The 24332-nt window shown below is 46.2% G+C and overlaps 1 protein-coding gene across 2 annotated transcripts in view; it reads right to left on the bottom strand.

The window, feature by feature from the left end:
• Positions 1 to 13080: 13080 nt before the first annotated feature.
• Positions 13081 to 24332, bottom strand: part of LOC143822709 (gamma-aminobutyric acid receptor subunit gamma-4) — a 41980-nt gene continuing 30728 nt past the window's right edge. The window contains exons 4-9 of one of the 2 annotated variants that reach the window (XM_077308174.1): positions 22905 to 23125; positions 22353 to 22435; positions 16157 to 16294; positions 15147 to 15299; positions 14070 to 14272; positions 13081 to 13403 (exon numbers count right to left, since the gene is read on the bottom strand). In XM_077308174.1, the coding sequence (XP_077164289.1) occupies positions 13101 to 13403; positions 14070 to 14272; positions 15147 to 15299; positions 16157 to 16294; positions 22353 to 22435; positions 22905 to 23125 (1101 nt within the window). In that variant the 3' untranslated portion in view covers positions 13081 to 13100. Of the gene's footprint in view, positions 13408 to 14069; positions 14273 to 15146; positions 15300 to 16156; positions 16295 to 22352; positions 22436 to 22904; positions 23126 to 24332 lie in introns of both variants that reach the window. The other variant, XM_077308175.1, reaches the window with a different exon arrangement.

Consider the following 24332-nt stretch of genomic DNA (forward strand, 5'->3'; position numbering starts at 1 on the left):
ACAAAGTCACTGATGTGAATTTGCACTGTTTGCACTTCCAGAAAGCCCACAGCACTGCAGGCTTTTATTCTATGCCTCCAGGATCATTAGACCAGGGGTAGTCAACCTATGGTCCTCCAGATGTCCATGGACTACAATTCCCATGAGAGAAGAGAAGAGAAGAGAAGAGAGAAGAGAAGAGAAGAGATACCTAACTGTCAAACTGTTTTCCATTCACGTATGTAGCCCTGTGGGCCTGAAGTAGCAGGACAAAATTTGAATCCAACAGCACCTTTAAGACCAACAAAGATTTATTCAAGGTGTGAGCTGTCATGTGCATGCATACTTCATCAGACATTGAAATGGGACTCATCAGTTCATTGTCTGAGAACATGTTTATGCACACAATAGCTCACACCTAGAATGAAACTTTGTTGGTCTTAAGGGTACCATTGGACTCAAATTTTGTCATACTGTCCTGCATTCCTTCAGTCTGTTCTGGAGGCAAGCTGGGAGGAAGTGTGCTCAAAGGAGCAGGAAGTCTCCAAATGAACCGATCAGGACAAAGGAAAAAGCCATTTGAAAAATGTCAGGATGTTCCTACTCTGATTATGCTAAATATACATCTCTGATGGTCCCTGTAGAATTCTCTTCATATGCTTCTGAATCATTCACATTGCAGATCTTGCATATTCCAACGGATTGCATGCTATGGCATCTCAATAGCCTCCACTCTGCAATCTTACCAAAGTATTTTTTAAAAGAAACAGTAACAGAGGCAAGGCAAGATAGAGAAGAAACAATCTCTTGCTTTGTTTGCAAATAGCCTGGGGTGGAGTGAAGGAAGCTGAATCCAACTTGCAGCTCCAAGTGTTGGCAGAATGTTGTGCCCCCACCCCTCACCTCGACAGGCCTCTGAATTCACCAGGATACAATCAAAGCACTATGGGAGTACTTTGATTCCCCCCTCCCAACAAACACAAAGTCCATGCAGGTCTCTTGTAGGGTCAAGAATACAAGCAAAACCCTGGTGGGAGCACAGTTGAATGGAAGGATGTGAGGCTGACATCCACAGTAGCAAATGGAGCTAAAAAATAGATGGGGAAGCACTTTGCTCCTTCATGCCCAAGGATCCAGCTGGGATGTTTATGTCTTTGAAAATCAAGGTCTTGCAAGGAGCAGGGATTGACAACCACGAGGGCATCACTGCCACTGTCTTGTTTTCATTGTACTCTCTTGATTTACTATTTTGCTGTTGAAAATAAGCAAAACCCTCACTGTTAGCAACAAAGGTGTTTTCCAGCCTGACCATCCAAATGAACCATTCAATTCCATTAACTGCTAGAAAGCCTCCCCCCACAGCCCCACCACTCAGGTACCAGTCTGCTGAGTTCTCCTGTGATGAAATGCTGGTTCTTTTGAGGAAGAAGCACACACAGAAATTGTCACCTATTTGCAGAATTCAGGCCAATCCTGGGATGCAGACTTCCACATATTCAATATAGCAAAACAGAAAAGAGAACCCCCACTTCCATTCATTTTTATTCTAGTCAAAATACTAGGCTATTCTGTGAAGTTTCAGGCTGGTTCTCCAGAGACTTGCTTGATTTAACAAACTGTTCATATCAAATTAATATGAGTACTAATCCTCACCAGGAATGAGAGTTACTTCTTTAAAGTATATTTCTTGTTGGCAGTTACTGCTGGTATCTTCTTAAAAAAAAACAAAAAAACTACTTTTGGGGATGCACTATGCGCCATGCAATTCTATAACTATGTGAGCATCAACAGACACCAGGAACTGAAACACTCAGCATGTCTGCAAAATGATGCACATGGCTGCCCTAGGAAAACCCCAAGGACACAAAAGCCCTTTTTATTGAAACCTCCTTGGTGCTTCAAAAGCCACCTGGAATGGGAAAGCCATGTGCAGTTTGCTTTCCTTAGCTCTGGGGACCTCGAAGGCACACTTTACAGTTGGATTCCTCAGCTTGGAGTCTATTAAGCAAGGTAATTTAACCAGTTTCTTCAGGAGTGCCTGCAGTGGTCCTTGTGTAACTAGCTCAGCGTAGCTTGAAGTTTGCCGAGAGATTTTCATCTGAATTTGATTGTCATCATAGTGAACTATCCTTGTTCCAACAGGAAATACATTGGTTTTGTTTTTTTTTTCATTGCCTACAGGACAAAAACTGATCTAGGGAATAATCAAACTCATAGCATGTAGTCTAATGCAGGGGTAGTCAACCTTGTGGTCCTCCAGATGTCCATGGACTACAATTCCCATGAGCCCCTGCCAGCATTTGCTACAGAGAATACAGTTACAGAGAATACAAACAAAGCCTTTGTCGCTTTCTCTGAAGGGGCCAGGCATACTAAGAAACAAATTAAGTTTAGGCTGAAAATCCTTTGTCCTCCACCAGTGTACCTTTTGCCAGGAATGCAGGTGTTTACTCCTCTCACCAGTAGCCTTCCACCCAAGAGCAGGTTGTCAGAATCCCACATGTATTTCTGTCATGACTTAGTAATAGGTAGTCCTGTTCAGATTTATTCCCTTGCCATGCCTAGGCCCAGTTAACACCCAAGGACAAATTCCCTTTGCAGTTTTCCAAAGCATGCCGGGTACCCTAACATTCCTCTCCTCACCTCCCTTCCCCCTCCGACATCCGTTTGGTATCCCTTCTTCCCGTCGTTTTCTCACCCATAGTTGTTATCAAGATGTTGTGACTTCCTTGCCACGGTACCTGTTTTATGTTCCCAGAATGTGGGGCACCACTCCTGAACTCTATATGTGTCTGCTGGTGCTCTGTATGTTAGTTCTAACTATGCCTTATGTGTAGCAGCTTGCTTTGCTCTAATAAAGAAACTTTTATAGAAAGATTTGCTTTTCTTGGAGTGAATGAAGAGACTCACACAGGTCTTCTGTGCGTAATGTTGGCCCAGTCCTCTGTCTTATGGTCTTAGCAAGTGTAACCCCCCCTCAACGCCCAGAAGGAAAGGCCAAATCAGGTGTACCTTCAGTGCACAGCATCAGAGGACAAGGCCATTAAAAGAAGGCACTAGCATCTTCAGGAAGGAAGTGCGTTACAAACTGTCTGTCATGCAGTTTGTGCCTGTTTTTTGCGGGTTCAGCACGAACTTCAGTTCTTCAGCATCAGCTCCATTCCTTCCTTCCTGATGAGTCCTCAGCATTTTCTAGGCCAGCTGTCTTCTGCAGTTAGCCTCATCTCTCTCCCCTTTCCCTTTTCTGCTCCACCTCCTTGGCTGTTCCCCACCCGGCTTCTAGCTCCCTTACCTCTTGGCAAAAATGAACCATGGTGATGGAGAGGTGGCCCAGCCAGTGATAGACAGCTCCCAACAGGCAAGCCTGCTCACCCCTTCTATGTCCTGATCTGTGAGGCATAAGTGAGAACCAGGGTCTTCCTAGATGTTGTGCGTGCTGTGGAGCTCACATTCTCCCCAGATGCTCTCTACAAAGCCAGTCTGGATCCAGCTCCAATTGCATACATAAAACACACACGCCATATAATGCAAAGAGGGAGACTTGCCACAGAGAGATATAAATTGTTCAAGTAAACAATGAGGCCAGCCTCAAAAGGTGCTCAACGATAAAATGGCTATTCATTTGCTGAAGTACTCCAAATTAGCTTCTGTGACGCATTTCTAGTATTATGTACTTTTCATCAGAGATAAACTAAAAGCCATTCAAAATTATATTATTAAGCCACTGAAATCACATTGAGGCATTTAAAAAAATTAAAGTATATTTACTGGAATCAAGTCGACCAGATATACCACTACAAAGCTGCAATTCCAATCATGGTTCCTCTTGATTATTCTGCTAACATATATTCTGTTTGATTCCAATTGTTTATCATAATGATGTAACGCAGACCTCTTGCGTCAATGTTTGGAAGTGGAGCCACTTCCTTGGCAGCGTCCGGGGCAGCAGGGGGTAGCTCCTGGCTGGTGTGATTGCCACTAGGCTGTTGTTGGTCAAAGATACCAATGGGTGTGTTGGGTTAAATCTAGGCTGGCTCCTGCTCCTGTCAGCTACTGGCACCCCCTGGCTTGGTTCTCCTTTCAGTAGCTCAACTGGTGGCACTTCTCCTGGCCTCAGGTGAAGTGCCTGCCAGTCTGATTGTCGAGGATGGTCCAGCCAAAGGTGGTGGGGAATTGGGTGAGTCTGGCCCAGGCATTAGCTCTGGACAATAGCTCAATTCAAAATCCCACAGGGCACGGTGTTGCTGATCTCAGTATAGCATAAGGAAAACTAAGGACCATTCTGCACCTGGTAAATGCCATATTTTTGGCGTTTTGCACAACGTTGTGAACATCCAGCGTTACATCTGCAAACCAGCAGCTACATCCTCCATTTTAAAGCGCTTGCATAGGAATTGCATAAACTCGATTACCCATGCTATGTAGCGTGAGCAGGATGAGAGCAGCCAGCAAGCCACGAGAAAAAGACACGTGCATTACCAAAGTAGCGAGATCTCCAGCTCCAATTCCCTCCCTCAAGCACGCCTCCCTCTCTCTTGACCCGGAACAGGGCTTTCTATTTAAAAAAAACTTGCCCAGGGCAATGAATAGGTGTACAATCACCCAGTCTGAGAGAGGAAAAAAACTTTCCCCCACATGTTTGCACAAAAAGCATGCCTCCCTCCCAAAAAAATTCTTCTTCTTCTTCTTCTTCTTCTTCTTCTTCTTCTTCTTCTTCTTCTTCTTCTTCTTCTTCTTCTTCTTCTTCTTCTTCTTCTTCTTCTTCTTCTTCTTCTTCTTCTTCTTCTTCTTCTTCTTCTTCTTCTTCTTCTTCTTCTTCTTCTTCTTCTTCTTCTTCTTCTTCTTCTTCTTCTTCTTCTTCTTCTTCTTTTTCTTTTTCTTTTTCTTTTTCTTTTTCTTTTTCTTTTTCTTTTTCTTTTTCTTTTTCTTTTTCTTTTTCTTTTTCTTTTTCTTTTTCTTTTTCTTTTTCTTTTTCTTTTTCTTTTTCTTCTTCTTCTTCTTCTTCTTCTTCTTCTTCTTCTTCTTCTTCTTCTTCTTCTTCTTCTTCTTCTTCTTCTTCTTCTTCTTCTTCTTCTTCTTCTTCTTCTTCTTCTTCTTCTTCTTCTTCTTCTTCTTCTTCTTCTTCTTCTTCTTCTTCTTCTTCTTCTTCTTCTGAGACCTTTTAACTGGTGTGCAGCCAGCCAGCCCCAGTTCTTCCCTCTTTCATTGGACTATGGAATATGCCCCATTCTCATCTTCTTAGGACACTTCTGAATTCAAATTGAGTTCCTTTCATAAAATTTTTGTTTTCAAATTCATGCTAGGAACTCACCTCCAAGACACCTCTAGGCAGCTTTTACGAGGTAGCTGATCAGGAAACGTTTTAAAGCCATTGAGCTTTGAGGTATTTGGGAATAGAATATTTCCTAGTAGCTTCATAGTAGAACACTGGCTTATTGGAAATTTTTTTCTGGAGCCAGTTTCTCCCCCCCCCCCCCTTCCTGCCCACTCGCCTGGATCAAGTGTCCACCATTCTCAGTCTTTTTTTCTTTCCCTCTCTATTTTTCTGCGTGGGAAGCTGTGGGCTGGCCTTCCAGACATGTGGTGTGGGTAAAACTTACCTGTCCCTGTGAAATTTTCGGACACCTTTCTGTTGCTGGTGCCATCAAACGGACTTATTAATAAATCATTGTGAGAGACTATGATCTGACACCAACAAAACCACTTCAATGAGAGCTGTGCCAATTCCATCACAACTTCAAAGCTTCAACGATAACTTTGAATTGACTTTTTTTATTTATTAAAGCATTCAAGAACCTCCTAGAAGTGTGTGGATGCATGCTGCCACTGCAGTGTGTGACTGTTTGTGTTGTGGGCGGGCATGCAGAAAATGCAGCAGTCCCTAAATCTCAGAGGCAGGAGGAGTCACACGGTATCTTCATCTCTTATTCATTATGCGTGCCAGAATCTGTGTTTTTCCTCTTTTGCTTGGGTGGGTTTCTGTATATCTGCTCATTTCTGTTGCTTGAGGAAAGGGAAGGCTCTCGAGTAATGGTATCAAGAGGTCTCTGAAGGGGCTCATGACATGAACACAGACCCAACATCTCCTGAGCTGGTTATGGGGGAGGGGGGAGGGGGGAGGGGGGGAGAGGAGAGTCAGGGCTGGTTCCTGCCCCTGCGTTGGCTGGAGGGAAGGATCCTGATAGGTTAGAACATTTGCCTTTTTTCCCCCAAAAAAGGTTCTTTAGATGTGTTGCCATATACACATAAACCATTGCACGGGGCAAGGGGCTCTGAGCTAAAGCAATGCTGAAGTACTTCTGGAGCTGCTTCAAGTCCCTCCCCCCCTGTGGCAACTGTTGCTATGTGAATATCTGAGTACTTTGTACAAATGAGGTGATTTTCTTTGTCAGTGCATTTTCTTCATAAAGACTAGATCCTCAAGATCTCTAACACAGTAGGGGTTGAGCCAGTTTGGTGTAGTGGTTAGGAGTGTGGACTTTTAATCTGGCATACCAGGTTCAATTCTGCACTCCCCCACATGCAACCAGCTGGGTGGCTTTGGGCTCGCCACGGTGCTGATAAAACTGTTCTGACCGGGCAGTGATATCAGGGCTCTCTCAGCCTCATCCACTCCACAGGATGTCTGTTGTGGGGAGAGGAATGGGAAGCTGACTGTAAGCCGCTTTGAGCCTCCTTCGGGTAGGGAAAAGCGGCATATAAGAACCAACTCTTCTTCTTCTTCTCTTCTTCTAAAGGTTTCCAGACAGGGTGCAAAAGTGACTGGGATAAGCAAAATCCTGCCAAAAAGATTTTCCCTCCTTGTAGTAATGATATTCTCTTTCCTGTAGCAGGCAACAAAGACATCGCAATTCAAGGTGAGCTCTCAAAGGATTGGTTGCAGCTGCTGGCTACTGAAACCTCACTGAAGTCATCTGCTGCATACTCTGTGGCAAGTTCAGGTACCCCGACATTTAATTCTCAGAAAATAAAAATGCATGATTTGACATGAACTTTGTGCTTCCTTCCTGTCCTTACACTGTGTTACTACAAAAGGGACAAAATAATAAATTGAGGATGGCAAGGGGTGCTGGCAATCCAGGGTGAGAATTTGGGTGTCCTGGGAAACCTATTTGTAGTGTCACATTGACATCACTTGTGATTTGAAACTGAAAGTGATGTTGTTGCCTTGGGGCAATGTTCATGGATTCCCTAGCCCATCATCCTGATGGGGCAACAAAACTTCCAGTTTTGCGTTGGTAGTGATACCCCTTGTCCAGTCCTTCACTAATCCATCCAAGCCTCCTATTAAAAGATTTTTGAGGGGTATAGACCTTCTTGCAGGTTTTGTTGTTGATTCCTTCCTATTATTTTTACCTTTATTGTTGTTGTGGATGTTATTACTGATTTTGTTTCTAGTAATACTGCTGATTATCTATTGGTTTTGTTTTTGATGTTGCCAACTATCATTAGAAATGTGTTGGGGGTATTATTTATCATTTGGCAGAGCTACGTACAGGAAACATATATATATATAATAATATAAAATATGTAACCGAATAGGTTCAAAGGTGATGCAGCCAGAATGGGTGATCCCCCTAAATACTAGCATCTAGCTTTTCAATCCACTCAATTTCAGTTGGGGAAAGTACAAAAATCTCCATCACATCTTCCTGGAAAGTACAATGCTCACATTCATTGTGAGAGATGGAAAATAGTTTGCCGGGCTAAACCACAATCACATTCGGGACCTGGTGTTTTGGTCTCAGGAATAAAAGATTGAGAGAGCATGGGATATTGATGGCAACCCAGCCCAAGCCTCCACACCAGCTGAGCAATGAAGATGGTAAATAAAATAGGAGAGATGACCGCTCCTTGCGGGACTCCACACGTGAGCTGATAACCCTCTAACCCTGTAGGAAGGAGATCAGCCATTTGAGGGCTGTCCCCCATATTCCAGTGTCAGCAAAGTTAATATCCAGGTGCATTTAGCAGCAACTGGGAAAATGTTGATGGATTCAGATACAAGGCAGTCTGACTTAAGCCTGATTTCTATATGCCACAGAAGGAGTTAGTAATGTTGTGGCCCAATGATGAAGTGGTGAAGTGGATCACACCGCTTGAGAAAGCAAGTGAAAGCTTACATTCCCCCAATTTAGCAGCTCCCTCTAAGTGGAAAACAAGGACATTATGAAAAGGGCTAGACTAGAACCTTGTTCCTCAGTATGCCATTGCTTTATTTTCAGGGAGTTATAAAATCCAAACTTCCTCAACCAAATACATGCCCATTTTACCCAGTCATGGTTCTCCTACCTCATTGATCTGGCTTCAGCTTTAAATAGAGCCTTAGATGAGATAGAAAGATATATGTGTGTATCTAAGTTGTATTGAGCTGGTGGCTCCTGCTTGCAGGGCATAGCATCCTTTCCATTTTCTGTAAAATAAATTGATTGATTTGATTTGTTACCCACCACTCCCAGACAAGCTGGCTCATGGTGGGTTACATACTAAAACTGAACAATAAAACCTTGACATTAAAACAATTAACTTAGTCATAGAAACGAACCCCAGGCAGCAAAAATGTTCCTCTCCCACCCTGACTCCACAGACTTCAACCACCCAGAATTATGGAGTCTTGATGTAAATAGAGTCAATATTCTGCCCTCATGATCTTCCTTGCCTACCTGGTGGAAGGGTTCCATCTTGCAGGCCCTGCAGAACTGTGACAGCTCTGTCAGGGCTGTCAGCTCTTCTGGGAGCTCATTCCACCAGGTCAGGGCCAGGATGAAAAAGGCCCTGGTCCTGGTCAAGGCCAGGTGTACCTCCCATGGCCAGGGACCACCAACAGATTTGTGCTCGCAAAGCAAAGAGCCTTGGGTGGGGGGCATAAGGAGACAGGCTATAGCTCAGCTATGTGGAGCCTGGACTATGAATGGCCTTGGAGCAGAGCTTTTTTTGCCCACAACTATGTTTGAGTGTATGGTTAGATTTTGTTTGTGTGATGATTTCTGTAATCTAATATGTAGCTTCTGTTTCTTCCTACCTGCAAGGATGGCTGCAAGGATGGCTGTTCTCTGAAGCAATCTTGGTATATGAGTATCATTTAGGCTGCTTGATTCTATCAGGTACTATTTTTACCTGACATTTCTTCCAAGGAGCTTAGAGCAGCATACATGATCCTCTCATGTTCTAATTCTCATTTTATCCTCACAACAACACTATGATGTAGGTTAGAGAGACTGATTAGGCCAAGGTCACCCAGCAAGCTTCCATGACAGGATGGGAATTTGAATCTGGGGTTTCCAGATCTCACTCTGACAATTTAACCACTAGAGCCCATTGGCTGTCATATGGCCAGTCCACCAGATTTGGCCTTGTGATGATGTTATGAAGCTGAATCAACCTATGGGCAATGATATCTGCTCTTTCATAGTTTCCTTCCTTCATGTAAAAGCTGGTGAAACAGCCACAGTTTAGCCCCTGTAGGACAGCTTGAAATAATGGCCTTCTTGTTTTCCTGCCATTGTGGATTTCTGTTTAGATTCAGCAGACACAGATGCATTATTTTTTATGAAACTCAGTATGAACCACATAATGTTGTTCTCAGAAGAACCGTTCTTTATTATCAAAAGAGTAATGTTTACAGACTGCCCATCCCCTTCCAGCCTCAGCACTTGACAAGCAAAATGCCCATTAAAACACCCAACAATTTTGTTGTTCAAGACCCAGTGGTTACTCTGAGAGGCCCACTGGGTTTCCATAGCAACCCGAAGGCTTGCTCAAGATCCTAACTAATTCCTAAAGCAGCAGTGGAGCAAACCAAAATAATATGGAAGGCACTAAAAGCCAGAAAATCCTTGGCAAAAGGAGATCTGTGAGAGTTCACCATTTGTAGCAAAACTGGAGGTCTACTGCCCTCTTCATATGGTGCCTGGCTTTTTCTGCTGAGAGTGAGAGGAATGGCAACAGGCCAGTAGAGAAAAAAATGCCCTATCGTTTTAACAGAGGCTTAATGGGGTGTTATCCATGCCATGAAAAGCTTCTATTGCCCATTTCTACACATTAAGGCTCTATTAGAGGGAAAGAACATTTTTTCTTCAGGCCTGTTGGCATATCCACTTCAGAAAAGTGTGTGGCAGTTTTACTCTCATGCATCTGCTTGATAAGACCACACATGGTGAACAGAACCTGCCCCACTAAGCAGGGAAATTCCTAGAGATTTGGGGCTGGAACTTGTAGAGGGGATGGAGCTCAGGGAGGGTTTGATTCCACAGAGTTCACCCTCCAGTGGTGCCGTTTCCTGCAGGAGAACTGAGTTCTATAGTACGGAGATCTGTACACCCTCCCCACCCCCCGGAGGTTGGCAGCCTTTTGTCTTTGATGTAGAGACCCTGCCAGAGTGTGTGTGTTAGCAATGCCAGGCCCCTCCTGGCAACCGGCAGGAGATGGGGAGGGTCTTACCAGGAGCTGGAGGGAGACCTCAGTAATGTGTTCACATCACTTCTGAAATGAGCTGGAAGTGTCGCCTTCACATGGTGACGTTGGGGTGACACCTCGGTATTTGGGCAAAAACTCTTGGATAAAATTTGGCAGCACTGGGTTCTGCTGCTGGGCTCCAGTACACTGTCGCATTGGTTTGGCTGTCCCTGCAGAAATGCCCCTCCCCCTCAGTTTCTACTTCAGAGATTCTCAGATGTGGACTTGGTCCTGTTGGGTTTGGCACTGCCACAGTGACACCAGTTCTGCCGGGCACGTTGCACTGGTTCTGTTGCTGGGCTGCCCTTGCAAAAATGCCTCTCCTTTCACTGCAGAGATTCTCTGGGACATTCTGCTGGACTTGTACTACTGCCTATCTATTTTCCCCCACTGGAAACAGTGGAGGATGAGGGGACTTTCTTTGGGTGCTCATCAAGTTCAGCCCCCTAGCCTAATCTTTTGAAACTTGGGTTTTGGGTTTGTTTTTTTGAGGAGTGGCTCCAGCAGCTACACTGTGATTTTGTTGCCTCTGCCTCAGACCCTGGTTCCAGAATAGACTCAGGCTAGATTTGCCATTGATCCATAGGGTATAATGCCTAGTGATAACATGGGGCAGTGACATAGACAAGTTACTGCATGTCAGCTGGGCTTCCCTCTTTTTGGGGATAAATTTCCCATCAGCCACCTGATTGGTGGTGGGTCAGTGGAACCTAGCAGAGAGGGACCTCTGCTTCCACCAGCTGGGGTCTGGCAACCCTAGCCAAACTAGATGATGCATCAAATGTACATAGGGTTGGGGACCTGACTAAGACCATCTCTTGCTCCAACCTACTCTCAAGCAATTAAGCAGTAGGAGAAAATGGGGGAGTGGATGCTGCTGCAGACACAACATGGCCTCATCACTTCCGGCTGCCTCAGCTGCAACACTCCAGGAATTTCCCCAATCTCTGTGGTGATACAGAAGTAATGAAACCACATCAGCAATGCTCCCTCTTTCCATGCTCTGCTCCCCCAAGTCTTCTAGATGTTGTCCATATAGGACTGGGTCAGCCCTAGTCCTGGCTTAGAATTCTACTGACTTCTTGGGGAAGCAACATTCCCAGGCATTCTAGGGCATGAATTGGCTTGGGAACATGGACAAAACAGCTGTGGGGGCATGGGTGGTGTGGCATTTTATCTTGCTGAGGGCCCACATTAGCTCTGCAAAATGGCACAGGAAGGAAGCCTGAAGCCCTCACCAGCTCAGTCTGACTGTGGTTCTCAAGCTCTTGGAAACAGTAGTTCCTTGAAGTCACATGGCTGCACCTGGGGCCGCCCAAGACCTGACATCTGTCTTCCATACGATCAGTGGTGTGTTTCTCATTGGAAGCCCTCCTGGGAAAGTGGACTTATCATCAGGACATTGATGTGACGGGTACCCTCCAGGGGAAATCTGGTTCTTCCTTGCTCCTTCTGAGGTTAAAGAAACCTCCAGTTTTTTCACCATGCCATGGAGACCTATTTAACCAAAGAGGCCTCAGAAGGTTAATAGGCTGGAATTATGCAGGAAGAAGGACCCCTCCGGAACTCCTGACATCTTTACAGCCTGGCCTGACAGAGGAACAGAAGAGCGAACCCATCCTCATTCCCTCACTAAAGAATAATCTTCTTTTCCCAACCCAGAGTCAGCAAAAAGACGGGAAATCCTGGCCCAGCCTTTTGTACAGCCGTTCAATGAAAGAAGGAAATACTAGTTTGCCTTGCAGCCTGCATTCTGGCTTGGCCCCATTAGGAAATCCTTAGCCAAATGTTGTGTCATCATGCAATTAAGCTCACCCTGTGCTTCCACAGAGCCCAGGCAAGGCTAAATTTATGAATGTATTAAACATGACATATCATTATTCAGATCATATTCAACAGTGTCAGAACTCATCTCCACTCCTGGCTGAATATGTTCTCTAAGAATAGGACCCAATGCACCAGCTGTCCCTGTCAGCATCTTTTCTGTATCCCGCATCTCTTCCAGTGACAGCCCCTTAATGTGACATTCACTCCTGAAGTATGTTCTCTTTAAAACATTTATTTGCAATTTACCTCATGAGTAAATATTAATGGGGAGAAGCTTTGAGCAAACAGTAGCTGCTTGGAAGGCTGAAAGCCTGTGGCAGCTTCCGGGTTACACCAGCTCAGAATCTGACCCTGCAAGGCGATCTTCCCTGATTCATTCTTAGCTTCACATTTCCCAATCCTGGTAAGGACTTGTATCCCGTTCATTTGCCCCTGCAGTAAAGGGAGAAACACAGAGGCATCTCTTACACACCTCTTTGCCTTCACTGGATCTGCAGAGAATGTCAGCAGGCAGCAGTTCTTGCTTGGCAAACTTGCTAGAATCCCATTGTTCTGGTTGGAGCAGATGATTTGGAAGATACCTGGGGACAGCCAGCTGAGTATTTACACACAGTAATTTTAAAGGTACTGCAGACATCTGCATGCGTTACTACAAAAAGCTTCAACAATAACAGTAAAAAAAATAGTGATGGTAAAAGGAGGGGAGGAAGCTAGAAATGGTTCCATTAGTCAGGCGTAGGGTCTGTTTACAAGGTGCCAGGCCCAATGATTGCTTCTGGTTTGAAAATGGGCAGTGAGATAAAGAGATGGACAAGACACTTTCCCTTTTCTGAAAATCTTTATTTGAGGAAACTAGAGATAGAGATAGGCAATCCAGTACACAATATTGAAGAGCAGGAAGGCAGTGGGAAAGAAAACCCGGGAATAGGAGTCCAGGCGGGAAATGTGGATGCGGATGCGGCCCTCCCGCCACATCCCTGTTTGACAGTCCTCAATGCAGCAAAAGAACCTCTGACATTCCTTCCCTTCTGTACAAGGGGAGCCCAGCTCTTCACTCTCATCGTCTTCCACTTCTGGCGGCCAGTGTAAGATACTGTTGATGTTGATGGTGGTGTAGGAGGGCACCATGTGGGCATGACTGGCTGGCTGGAGCAGGACAAAAGATAGGTGAGAGAAGCAGTGAAACAGCAGAGAGCTCAGCCTCTATCCTCCAAGCCACCCAGCCTTGGTCGACTGGCACTCAGGCATCTCTTTGGCAGGCATAGTTTAAGGCAGGGTTGGCCAAACTGTGGGTCTCCAGAGGTCCATAGACTACATTTCCCGTGAGCCCTTGCCATGGGAAAGAGTCTCATCCTGCATATCTCAATAACACAGTTCACTGGGAACCCAGACAAACCTAATGGCTGTTCTGCAAGTTTGACTGAGCTCTTGGGGCCCAAAATGCAACCCTGCAGAAGCCCATGTCTGGACAGAAAAAAGCAAAGGGGAGAACCAGGGGCAGGCCTCTCCATTTCTAGAAATTCCAATGCAAAGCCTTGTTCTAAAATGGGGGGAAGGGGTTGAATGGGAGTCAATAGAATATACATGTGGAAATATCTAGGAGGTACAAAATGGATAAAGGCCTTTCAAACCCTCACCTGTTGATAAGCACAACCTACTGTCACAAAGTTCTGGGTCTTATTGTCACTCTATTCCTTCCGAAGTCATCATGGAGATCCCATGTGTTGCTCAAAATGGACGATGTAGAATCCATTGCCTCTGTTCTGCTTGACAGCATCTCCAGTTACTCCTAAACAATTCTTACTCACCAGCCTGGGTTTCTTATTGTTGTGCTCTGCCGGTTTCTTGTTTCCCACCAAGTAGTTGAGTGTGGCATACTCAATGAGGGCAGCAAAGACAAAGATGAAGCACACGGAGACAAACAGATCCATGGCTGTGATGTATGAGACCCTGGGGAGATGCTTGCGAGAGATGGTACTCAGGGTGGTCATGGTGAGCACTGTAGTGATACCTGGGGGAGGAACCACATACATTAGTTGACGTTCAAAGGACCGTCAATGGAGAATCTGCTTGAGGACTGCAGAGTCAGCCTGTCCTATAGAGAGTTGGACTGCCCCTGTTGTTGAGCCCTGATTTTGGATTGGAGGCTCGCTTGTCTGCCACGGCATGGAGCCCTTGGCCGATAAGCTCACTTTTGCCCTTCCTCAAAATGTGTGATCTGGCCACAACGGTCCTTGCTCTGATTACATTCAGGTTAAAATATATCAATGCCCTTTAGATATGGTTGCCTTTGAAAAATGTCCAGAAGTGTCCAAAATGCAGCATCCAGGCAGTGCTTGTGATCACCCTGCTTCCAGGCACGTCAAAATGGGAGATCTTTAAGGCTTGGAACCACAGTGCTTATAGCTCTGCCTCCTCCCCTCCTTTCCTGCCCCCCAACATCTTTACAAACTCTGTTCTCTGGGCCTTTCCCTAGGGAGGGTGGTGACTAGAGCCAGGACTTTTCCAATAGTGAAACCTCACAGAATGCCATCTGCCCCTTGAAGCCTTCCTGCCAAGTACATTGCTTTCTTTTAGGTGCTAGGCCAAAACATTTCTTTTTACCCCAACTTTTAATTAAATGGTTGATTTAAAAAAAACATCACATAATTTTATAGTGTGTTCTTAGCCCAAGAAACATTTAACATTCATTTCAGGCTATTCAGTGTTTTATGAGGTTTTATACTATGGCTGAGTATTTAAATGGTGGGTTTTAATTAATAATTTTAATGATGTTTTATATTTTTATTATGTTCTGTTTTGTAATTGCCTTGGACAGGTTCCCTGGAGAAGGATTCAGATATTTGCCAAATGAAGAAACAGATGTAGACAAATGCCTTCCTTACCCAGAGATGTTCTGGCAGGCGTGGAGTCCCTCTTGATCCAGAAGGAGACCCAGGACAAAACAACGGTCAGGATGCAGGGGATGTACGTCTGGATAGCAAAATAGCCCATTCGTCTGCTCAGATCAAAAGACACCGTCATGACCATGTATTCTCCTAGGGGGAAAGCACAGAAAAAGTAGGTGGCTCAGAAAAGACCATATAATGAATCCAGCCACAACAGCTTCTTCTGAAATTTGATGTCCATCTGGACTGTTACATAGGTTGCAGACTCAGTAATTCAAATATGCCAGGTGTAGATGGGTTACAACAAGAAAAAAGGAAGGTTCACAATAGAAAAACAAGGAACCTATCCAAGGCAATATTCTTGTTCTAACAATATATATATTCAATTTTAATACAATTTTAACGGTTTCTAGATAATTTCCATTTCCAATATCTTCTTCAGTGGTTGAGTTCTCCAATATAAGATTGTTGCAACAATAGTGAAAGATTAGTGTGGGAAAATCCTACAGTATTTCCTTATATATGTGTTTTAATAACTTCAATAGGCCATCGGTTCAAAGGTATTGCGTAATGTTAGTCAAAGACTTTCCACACTAATCTTTCACTGTTGTTACAACAATCTTATATTGGAGGACTCAACCACTGAAGAAGATATTGAAAATGGAAATTATTGTAACAACAGTTAATCTGGTCACCTTAGATAAGGGGGGAAGGGAGAACTGGCTGGTGCATACTGCCAGTGGGAACGATTGAAATCTTAGATGAGTAAAGGCCATTCTCAGGGTTAGGGATGGCAGGCTCTCCAAATATAGGGATCGATGAGTTCTCTTGAAATATTTAAACACAGGGGCAGGCCTCTACATACTCCAGAACTCTTTGAGATGGCACCAGCAGGCTCCAGGTCTTCCTACTCCATGGCCCTGGTCTCCTACTACCTTCTGCCATCCACATGGAAAAGCCCTTCTCAGAGCCTGATACTATCTGCCTCATTTGGAATGATGCCTTACCAGCACCTGTCCTGAGAACTTCAGATGTGTTCCTCAGACCTGTGAAGTCAAACTGATACAGCCTCCAGGTGCGCTGGTCAGAGACTTCAATGGAATACCTTCTCCAGCGGTATATTATTTCATCTCGTGGATAGCCATCTAGAAGGAATCAGACACAAGGAAAGCTTAATGCCACAGACCTTTCCTTTTTATACCACAGGTCCCCCAATATTTTTTGAGACTGAGGGAACATTTGGAGTTCCATGGTAAGCACAGCCACAAAATAACTGTCTCAAAATGGCTGCTGCAGGAGGCAGAGCCAGCCAGGAAAGGGCAGCCACAATATACCACCAAGCACACAGCAAAGAGTCTTGTGCTGTGGTGGCAGCTAAGCTAAGGCCAAAGGAATGTTTTTAAAAATCTGCACACCAGTCATAAGTCTTGCTGGGCAAAAGTCCCACCTGATCCCATCCCCTTTTGAAAACACTTGGTGGACACCAGGAAAAGTGTTGGCAGACACCATAGATGGAGACCCCTTTCCTGTACCCTCTTATCACTCTGTCCTCATCACAAGGGAGCCTGATGCAAGAGGCTTTTTCCAGTTTTGCCTGGGAGAAACATTCTTTGTGCCAGTACACAGAAGAACCCCTATGCTTTATAGAAGCAACAGGAGTGCAACTGATGTGAAACCGTTCTGATGACATGTGAAAGGATCCTGCCCACGAACCCTCCGTGAACCCTTCTGCTACTGATTCGTTTGGAGTTTCAAATTCTCAGGGCAACATTTAAGGGGGCTGAAGGTCTCCAGTAAGCTCTTTGTCATGAGTAGAGAGAAGAAGAGTTGGTTCTTAAATGCCGCTTTTCCCTACCAGAAGAAATCTGAAAGTGGCTTACAATTGCCTCCCTTTCCCCTCACCACCACAGACACCCTGTGAGGGAGGTGTGGCTGAGACAGCCCTGATATTATTGCCTGGTCAGAGCAGCTTTATCAGTGCTATGGCAAGTCCAAGGTTACCCAGCTGGCTGCATGTGGGTGACCAGGGAATCAAACCTGGCTTGCCAGATTAGAATTCTGAGTTGTCACTCCCCCACCAAGGTGGAGGTGGGGGGACTCCCTGGCCAGCTCCATGGCTCCGCAGAGCTGACAGGGGTGTGCGGTGTCCCTGCGTGTGGTGTCCCTATCAATTATGGTAGCAGCGTAATGCACAGTGGGGCTGCCCTGCTGCTGCCAGCCTGGATTTCCTGCCCCGTGCATAATCGGCCACGAAGATGCATCGAACAATGAAGGGGGCAAATGTTGAAGTCCCCATTCCATCCCTGCTTATCACTGAGAAGTGGCACTTGTCATTATGCTTCATTGCAACAATCACCCCCAGACTGGTCTGCCCTTGAAGCTGATCTGGAAGCTCCAACTGATCTAGAATGCAGCAGCTTGAGTTTTCACTGGGACTTAGTGGAGAGCACATATTGTACCAGCGCTCTCCCAGGTCCAGATTGGAAACTTAATCAAATTCAAGATTCTGATCTTAACATTTAAAGTCCTTAATGGACTGGGACCCCTGTGTCTATGGGACTGCCTCTTCTGCTATTCCCTCCAAAGAGCACTTAGACTAAAAGACCAGAATTGGTGGAATGCTCTTCTTAGGGGGTTGCAAGAGAGCTGTTCTGCCAGGGATTTAACACAGAAGACTGCTGGCCTCCCTGCCAAAGAATCCCCCACTTATAAAATATTGATCTGCTGTTACGACCTTATCATTTCCAGCATATTGATCTGCTGTTACAACCTTATCTTCTCCAGCTGCCACAACATTTTAAGAGCTATTTTTAATATATATTTATATAATAAGTAGCAAGAAAGCCCATTGCAACCAAGAATACAATGGGCGCTAGGACCCAGGGGACACCGGCAGGCACAGATTTCTCTCAGCAGGAGCCATAGGGGGTAACAGGGCTCTTTCCCAGCAGGGAATCAAGGCTCGCTTGCAGTTTGGGGTGGCTGTCACTGTCTCTGTCTCTGTCTCCCTTGCAGCAGGAGCCATAGCAGGTAATCAGAGGTCGTTTGTGGTTTGGCAGGGCTCTTTGTGTGTGTCTCTCTCTCAGGCATCTGAGAGCAAAGTGTCTAGCATCCAGGAGAGGAGGGTGGGAGCTATAGGGGCAGGGCCAATCAGGGTGCGGCTGCACCCTGATTAGCCCTATTCCCACTCGAACACCCCAGACTCGTTCCACCCTCCAGGCTGTTTCACAAATATTAAGAGGAACAATGTATAAGGATATAATATATTTAGCAATCTGTATACCACCCCTCTCAGATGTACTGTCTCAGGGCGGTTTACACAGTAGAAACACAATACAATCAATAACATTCACATATATAAAATCAAATTAAGAATTTTTAAAACCACAAATAAATCACTGTTTGCATCAGCTACAAATACTGAGATCAATCAAAGTTTGTAGCCAGCGAGATGTTGGGCACTAGGAGAAAGGGAGGGCAGAGAGGCCTGGAGGGTGGCCCAGGATTTTGCTGTAGCTGTTATCTTGCTGTTTATAAATTGTGATTCTAAACTGTATGTTTTAATATGTTTTGACCCACTCAAACAGGTCAAATAGGAAAGGCAAGCTATACAAATAAAAATAAAGATTATGATCATTTAGCCCAGGTTCTGCACCCAACACCACTGTGGAAATTGTTTCAGTAACTGTTCAGGTTACTGAATGGCTCTTGCACATGATAATTATGGCCTGGCTAAGTTGCCCAGTGTGTGTGTGTGTGTCCCTAAATGATCTAGGCCTCTTACTTTATCCCCTTGGTCTTTAGGAGGAAGAAGAGGAGGAGGAGGCAGAAGTGGTTGTTTACCAGGAAGTTGAAGAAGATGAAATGTTATCCAGGCCCACGAGCATCATGTGAGAGAACTCATTTGACTGCAAGGGATTCCCTCCCTTGTGACTTTCAGCTTGGATTCAGATCCCTCCCTTTGTTTGACCACAGGCAGCTGGAGCCAAGAGTGCATCACCGTGTTGGGGCTTCTTTTCATGTCTCATTAGAATCCTCTCCAGCCTGCAGCCTTTTTGGAAAAGCCCCAAGAACAAAATTGGTGGCTGTTGCCAACCATAGATGCTCAACTATCAATCCGCAGGACTCCAGGGGAGGGAGATGGGGGGGGGCGCGACGATTGTTGTTATCTCCCATGTGTGAAATGTATAATATATTGTCGAGCTGTTAAATTTGTCTGAATGATTTACAGAGCCATTAATCATTTGCTTTTTTGTTTCATTAAACTGTGGGTTGGGGGAAAACAACACCCTTCCCCCTGTATTTAGGATTACAGCTGCTACCAATTTTTTTTGGCCCGTCTGGCTCAGGAGGAGGTGCTCAGTCTGCCTGGCAATGGCTCCCCAGTGTCTCAGGCAGCGTCTTTCCCTGTCCCCACTTTCTATGATTGTTTAACTGGACATGTTGAGATCGAACCTGGGGCTGTCCGCAGGCCGTATTGCTCAGCCTCTCTGAGCCACGCGAAACGCTACTTGGATAATTTGATCCTAACAAGCGAAGGGGAGAGGGGAGATCTGGATTGGGGCCATGTGCTGGGGGAATGGGGTTTATCTCCCCACCACTATTTCCACCACTGAAATGGATTCTCGGCTATGTTAAGCTCCAGCGGGGAAAACAACGGGCATCCAGAGTGTGACTTTTTCTCTTCTAAGGCAAACCAGGGATGGAGGAAGAGAAACTGTAACTGGGGGAAATATGCAGTGTTTCATTCTTCCCCCCATACAGGTTCTTCTAAATCAGGGGTAGTCAAACTGCGGCCCTCCAGATGTCCATGGACTACAATTCCCAGAAGCCCCTGCCAGCATTCGCTGGCAGGGGCTTCTGGGAATTGTGGTCCATGGACATCTGGAGGGCCGCAGTTTGACTACCCCTGTTCTAAATAATACTGATTGCTTGCTCGAAATGTGTCTGATATATTGCTTGTTAGCATGCTCATAAATGCCCCCCATGCTTTCTAAACTTTCAAAGACCACTAGGCTTATGCTACAGGAAGCCCACAGCGATTTAAGGGATAAGTCCAGATCAAATTGGCAATTTCTACCTGTTTCCCCTGCTGCTGCAAACCTCCCTCATGTAATTCCCTGCCACCCAGAAGAAGGGTCTTGTGGAGGTCAGGAGGCTGCGGCAGAAGGGGGGGGGGCAGAGAGGGAAGTTTTGTTCTGCTGATGGAAAACTGAGTCTGGATTGAACCCGAACAGTGGAAGCCAGAAAGTCTTGGAATTCAGGAGCACATGATGCAGGCTCTTAGCACTGGGCACACAGGCTCTTAGAACTGCCTTGCAACTTCAGGATGTGAGTTTATGGGGGTGAGCTATCCAAGGTTTGGCGAAGGACAAGCTCAATTTTCATCAGGAAGGAGAACTGCCAGCTTGTAAAACCCAGATTGAGTGTTGTTCTCTCTCCTGCTGCAAATATTTAAAGCCTGAACGTGGCCAGGGGTGTCAGCTGAAGGATAAGTGCCTAAGTGCTTTTGGCCCATAGCTCTTACCCAGGCTTGCATTTAGGGTGGCCAACCTCCAGGCGGGGCCTGGAAATCATCTGGAAATACAAGTGATCTTCAGAAAGCAGAGATCAGTTCCCTTGGGAAAAATGGCTGTTTTGAAGGGTGGCATTATACACCACTGAGGACCCTCCCCAAGCCTCCTCCTCCTCCAAATTGTACCCCTCAAATCTCCTGAAATTTCCAATCCTGGAGTTGGCAAACTGACTTGCAGGCCATGGCCTTAGCCTCGCTGGATAACCTGATGGCCATCAGCCCAGGCTGTTCTGTGTACTTTTAACCTTTTAAAATAGTGTTTTATTTAAATTGGATTAAATTGTATTGTGCTGTTTGTGAGCCATTTTGGAAGCTAACTTGGGAAGGGTGTGATAAAAATACACTATGCTATTGAATAAGTCTGTTTTCCTGCCCTTTAAAAAGCAATCCGTGAGAGTCTTGGCACAAGAGCTTTGCTAGACCTGCCTGGGCTCTTCACAAGGAAAGAAACTCGGTGGCCAGCAATGCATAGAAACAGGACTCTTGTTCAAGACCACAGCCCTTCCCAAAGTGACAGAAAGCAGAAACCAGCCTTCAAGCCAGATAGAAGTCCCTTGCAGAGCATAGATCAGCCCATGGCCATTCACGAGGGCTATGAGACAGGCTATGCGGTAGATTCCTTGGAGTGCTGCTGTTTTGGTCTGTCCACGTGGCACCCTCCTGCCCCCACTTCTCCCTGTGTTTGCAGGGGAGAAAGGAGGAGGAAGAGGCAGATGCCTGCCTGAAGCAGGAATGGGAGTCTCGCAAGCTGCCAGTGTGGGTTTCATCTGGCATCCTGACTGTATTTGTAAAACAAAATGTCAAAACTATTTTGAAGCAGTGATCTTGATGCCTATATGATAGATCCTCGAGGGAAAGGAGAGACCTCACAGCATCGCTAAGCTATGTTTATAATTAATTGCCAAGCATGCGTAGCATGTACTGCTAATTAGCCGGGCTACAGAGATGGGCTTGGGATGGGAAGTCCTCGGGAGCCATGTGGGCATCAGGCAGCGGAAAGGGATTGTGCTGATCATAGACCAGAATTAGCGGGAGCGGCAGAAAGTGGGAAGACAAGCTCCAGGACTGCTTGCTGGCGGGGTCCAGCAAACACCAGCAAGTGACTTGCGTGCCAGTTGGAAAAAATGCCGGCAAGCAACGTGGGGGCAAGGCAGAGCCGGTTTCATTATAATGGGCAGAACTGACATCCTTTTCTGGCTGCTCTCCAACTCCAGAGCTTCTAGGTGGCCTCTGAGGTTGCTAGCAGGGAGACAGCAGCAGGGGTCCCTCTCTTGGAGATGACTATGTGGCACCTGGAACTGCAAGTGGTTTCTGCACAGAGGGAGCTGGGCAAGGGGAATAGCAAGCAGTGGGCAGAGAGGGAGTGGAGGAGACTTCTCAGCCCTCTTCCAAAGCTGGATGCGCCTGAGCGGCAGTGAACCCTGAAGATTCTGATCGAAGAGCCTTAGATCCCCCCCCCCCCCGCACAAACCTCCCTCCCTTCACCCTGGTTCCCTACAAATCCACCCTTTGCACTCCAGGCCATCCCTGAAAAAGAACAGGCCCGGATTCTCTTATCACTCCCTTCCTTCCGTCTTCGCCACTCTCCTCCTTGCCCCTGTCATGGCATCTGCATGATTGGTACTCACAACTGGAGAAAACAAGAGGACAGGAGTGCGTGTCCATGGGGAAATTCTGCAGCTGAAGCAGACATTCAGCTTCAATTGTTAACCTAGAGGAGGAGAGACGGGAGGCTGGACGTTAGCAATGCCACAATTGCAGCCGAGCAACTCACCTGGGCCATGCTGCAGTAGCTCAGTCCCATCCTTCCGCACCGTTTTCTGTCCTTAACAGGAGGCCCTCCACAGGCTAAACTAAGAGCAGGGAAACACCAGAGGCCACTAAAGTCCTCCCCCAGAACTGACCAAGTTCCTCTCTTTCTTTCATTTCAAGCCTGGAAAACCTCTCTTCTGTGTCCAGACACTAGCCCAGATTGCTTTCTGATATGGTTTGACACTACCTCTCTCCCTTTCCCATTAATCAGGAGCATCAAGCAACTGGTTTCTGCATGGGGTGGGTAGGACCAATCAGCATACCACTAGGGCCATCTTCCTTAAGTTTGGAGGGGAACAGAACCCCACCTTCCGTCACCTCCTGAGCCTGCCTGCCCCGCCCCCCCCCCCCGCAAGAGTGGCAGCCACCTGAGCGTGTAGAGGACTTTCCCGTCATTCCAGATGCGGAGGAGTTGATTAGGGGTGGTGATCCAGTGGGAGTCAGCCCTCTTGGAGTTCCTGAAAAAGGTGTCTGGGATCCAAATCCTGCTCACCATGTTGGTGTTGAGGGTAAGAGCTTTGAGAGTGCTGTTGAAACGAAGGCGCCGGTCATACCATGTTTGGGCGAAGAAAATGTCGATGGTGTATTCCTGGGAAGGATGCAAGAGAGCAGCTATTCAGGGGGGGTCCTGGCACTGATCTCAATTCAGCACGTGACGCGGAGGTTTGGAATGAGGCATTAGAACGAGGAAGCTGGTGATCCTCACATATATATTTCCTTTTCAGTCCAGATGCTGCCTCCAGGAAACGATGGAACAAGAAGGGGCAGGAAAGAGGGAATTCAAGCACCCAATTTAATGCATCCATACCCGGATCCACTCTGAGTTGGAGCCAGATCCCATATAGGAGTTGGGCCAATCAGCCATGCATAGAGAAATATTCTAGTGCCTGTTGATTTTTTTAAAATGTGGCCTAGGGGAGGAGGTGCTGGGGGACGGCAGCATGGAGACTTCAGAGAAACCTGCAGTGTGGAAACCTCATTGCTGCTGTTTTATCAGCAGCTGTATCAGCAATGGAGAAACTGCATAAGCCTTCTGAGGGATAAGAAGTCCGGGGCCCTAGATGCTGCTATGGCAGGGACACTGGGAACTATGGGAACCGAGGACGTGTGCCCCAGTCACCATACCTGTATTATGCTACTGCCCCAGTGCCACCTTCCCAAGAGAGGGAGGCCATCAGCTTCGTGCAGAGCAGCTAGTGATGGGGAAGGTAGTTCCTTGCCTGCCTGGCTCCATGTGCATCCAGGTCACAGCAAGGGGGTGGAGGTTGTGTGTATTCACATGGGGGGGGGGGAGGAAACTTAGCCATGAGCTGCCCAGGGCACCCAAACCCCTTGAATCACCCCTGAAATTCATACATCATAAAAATATATATGCAGAAACATCAACACAACCAACAGTGGCACCCAATGGAAAGACAAAAATACATGTTTGTACATCCTTACAGTGTCTGAAGGGTAGATTAGGGAACGGAAGGATAATCACTGGGAAAAGGTGCTTATTTACTGAAAGTATGTGTGAAAAAGGGATGTTGTCAAACCGGAGATACTTTAATATGCTTTTCTAATTTCAGTCAGGGGGAAACCATTTTTCCCGCTCCTTGAGACGATCTGTATGCTTATTAGAAACGGAACATTCAGTCACTTTCCCCCAGTTTGGCTGCCTGTGAAAAAGCTGAGAGGAACTGAATGCGCCCTTTGGTCTAAAATGAAACAGGAGACCATCCTGGAGCCCAACCACAGACTGAGGGAATATGACTGAGATTCTGGGCATCCTCAGGAAGGAACGTGTGAGGGGA

Source organism: Paroedura picta, chromosome 13 (assembly GCF_049243985.1).
Source record: "Paroedura picta isolate Pp20150507F chromosome 13, Ppicta_v3.0, whole genome shotgun sequence".
Lineage (NCBI taxonomy): Eukaryota > Metazoa > Chordata > Lepidosauria > Squamata > Gekkonidae > Paroedura > Paroedura picta.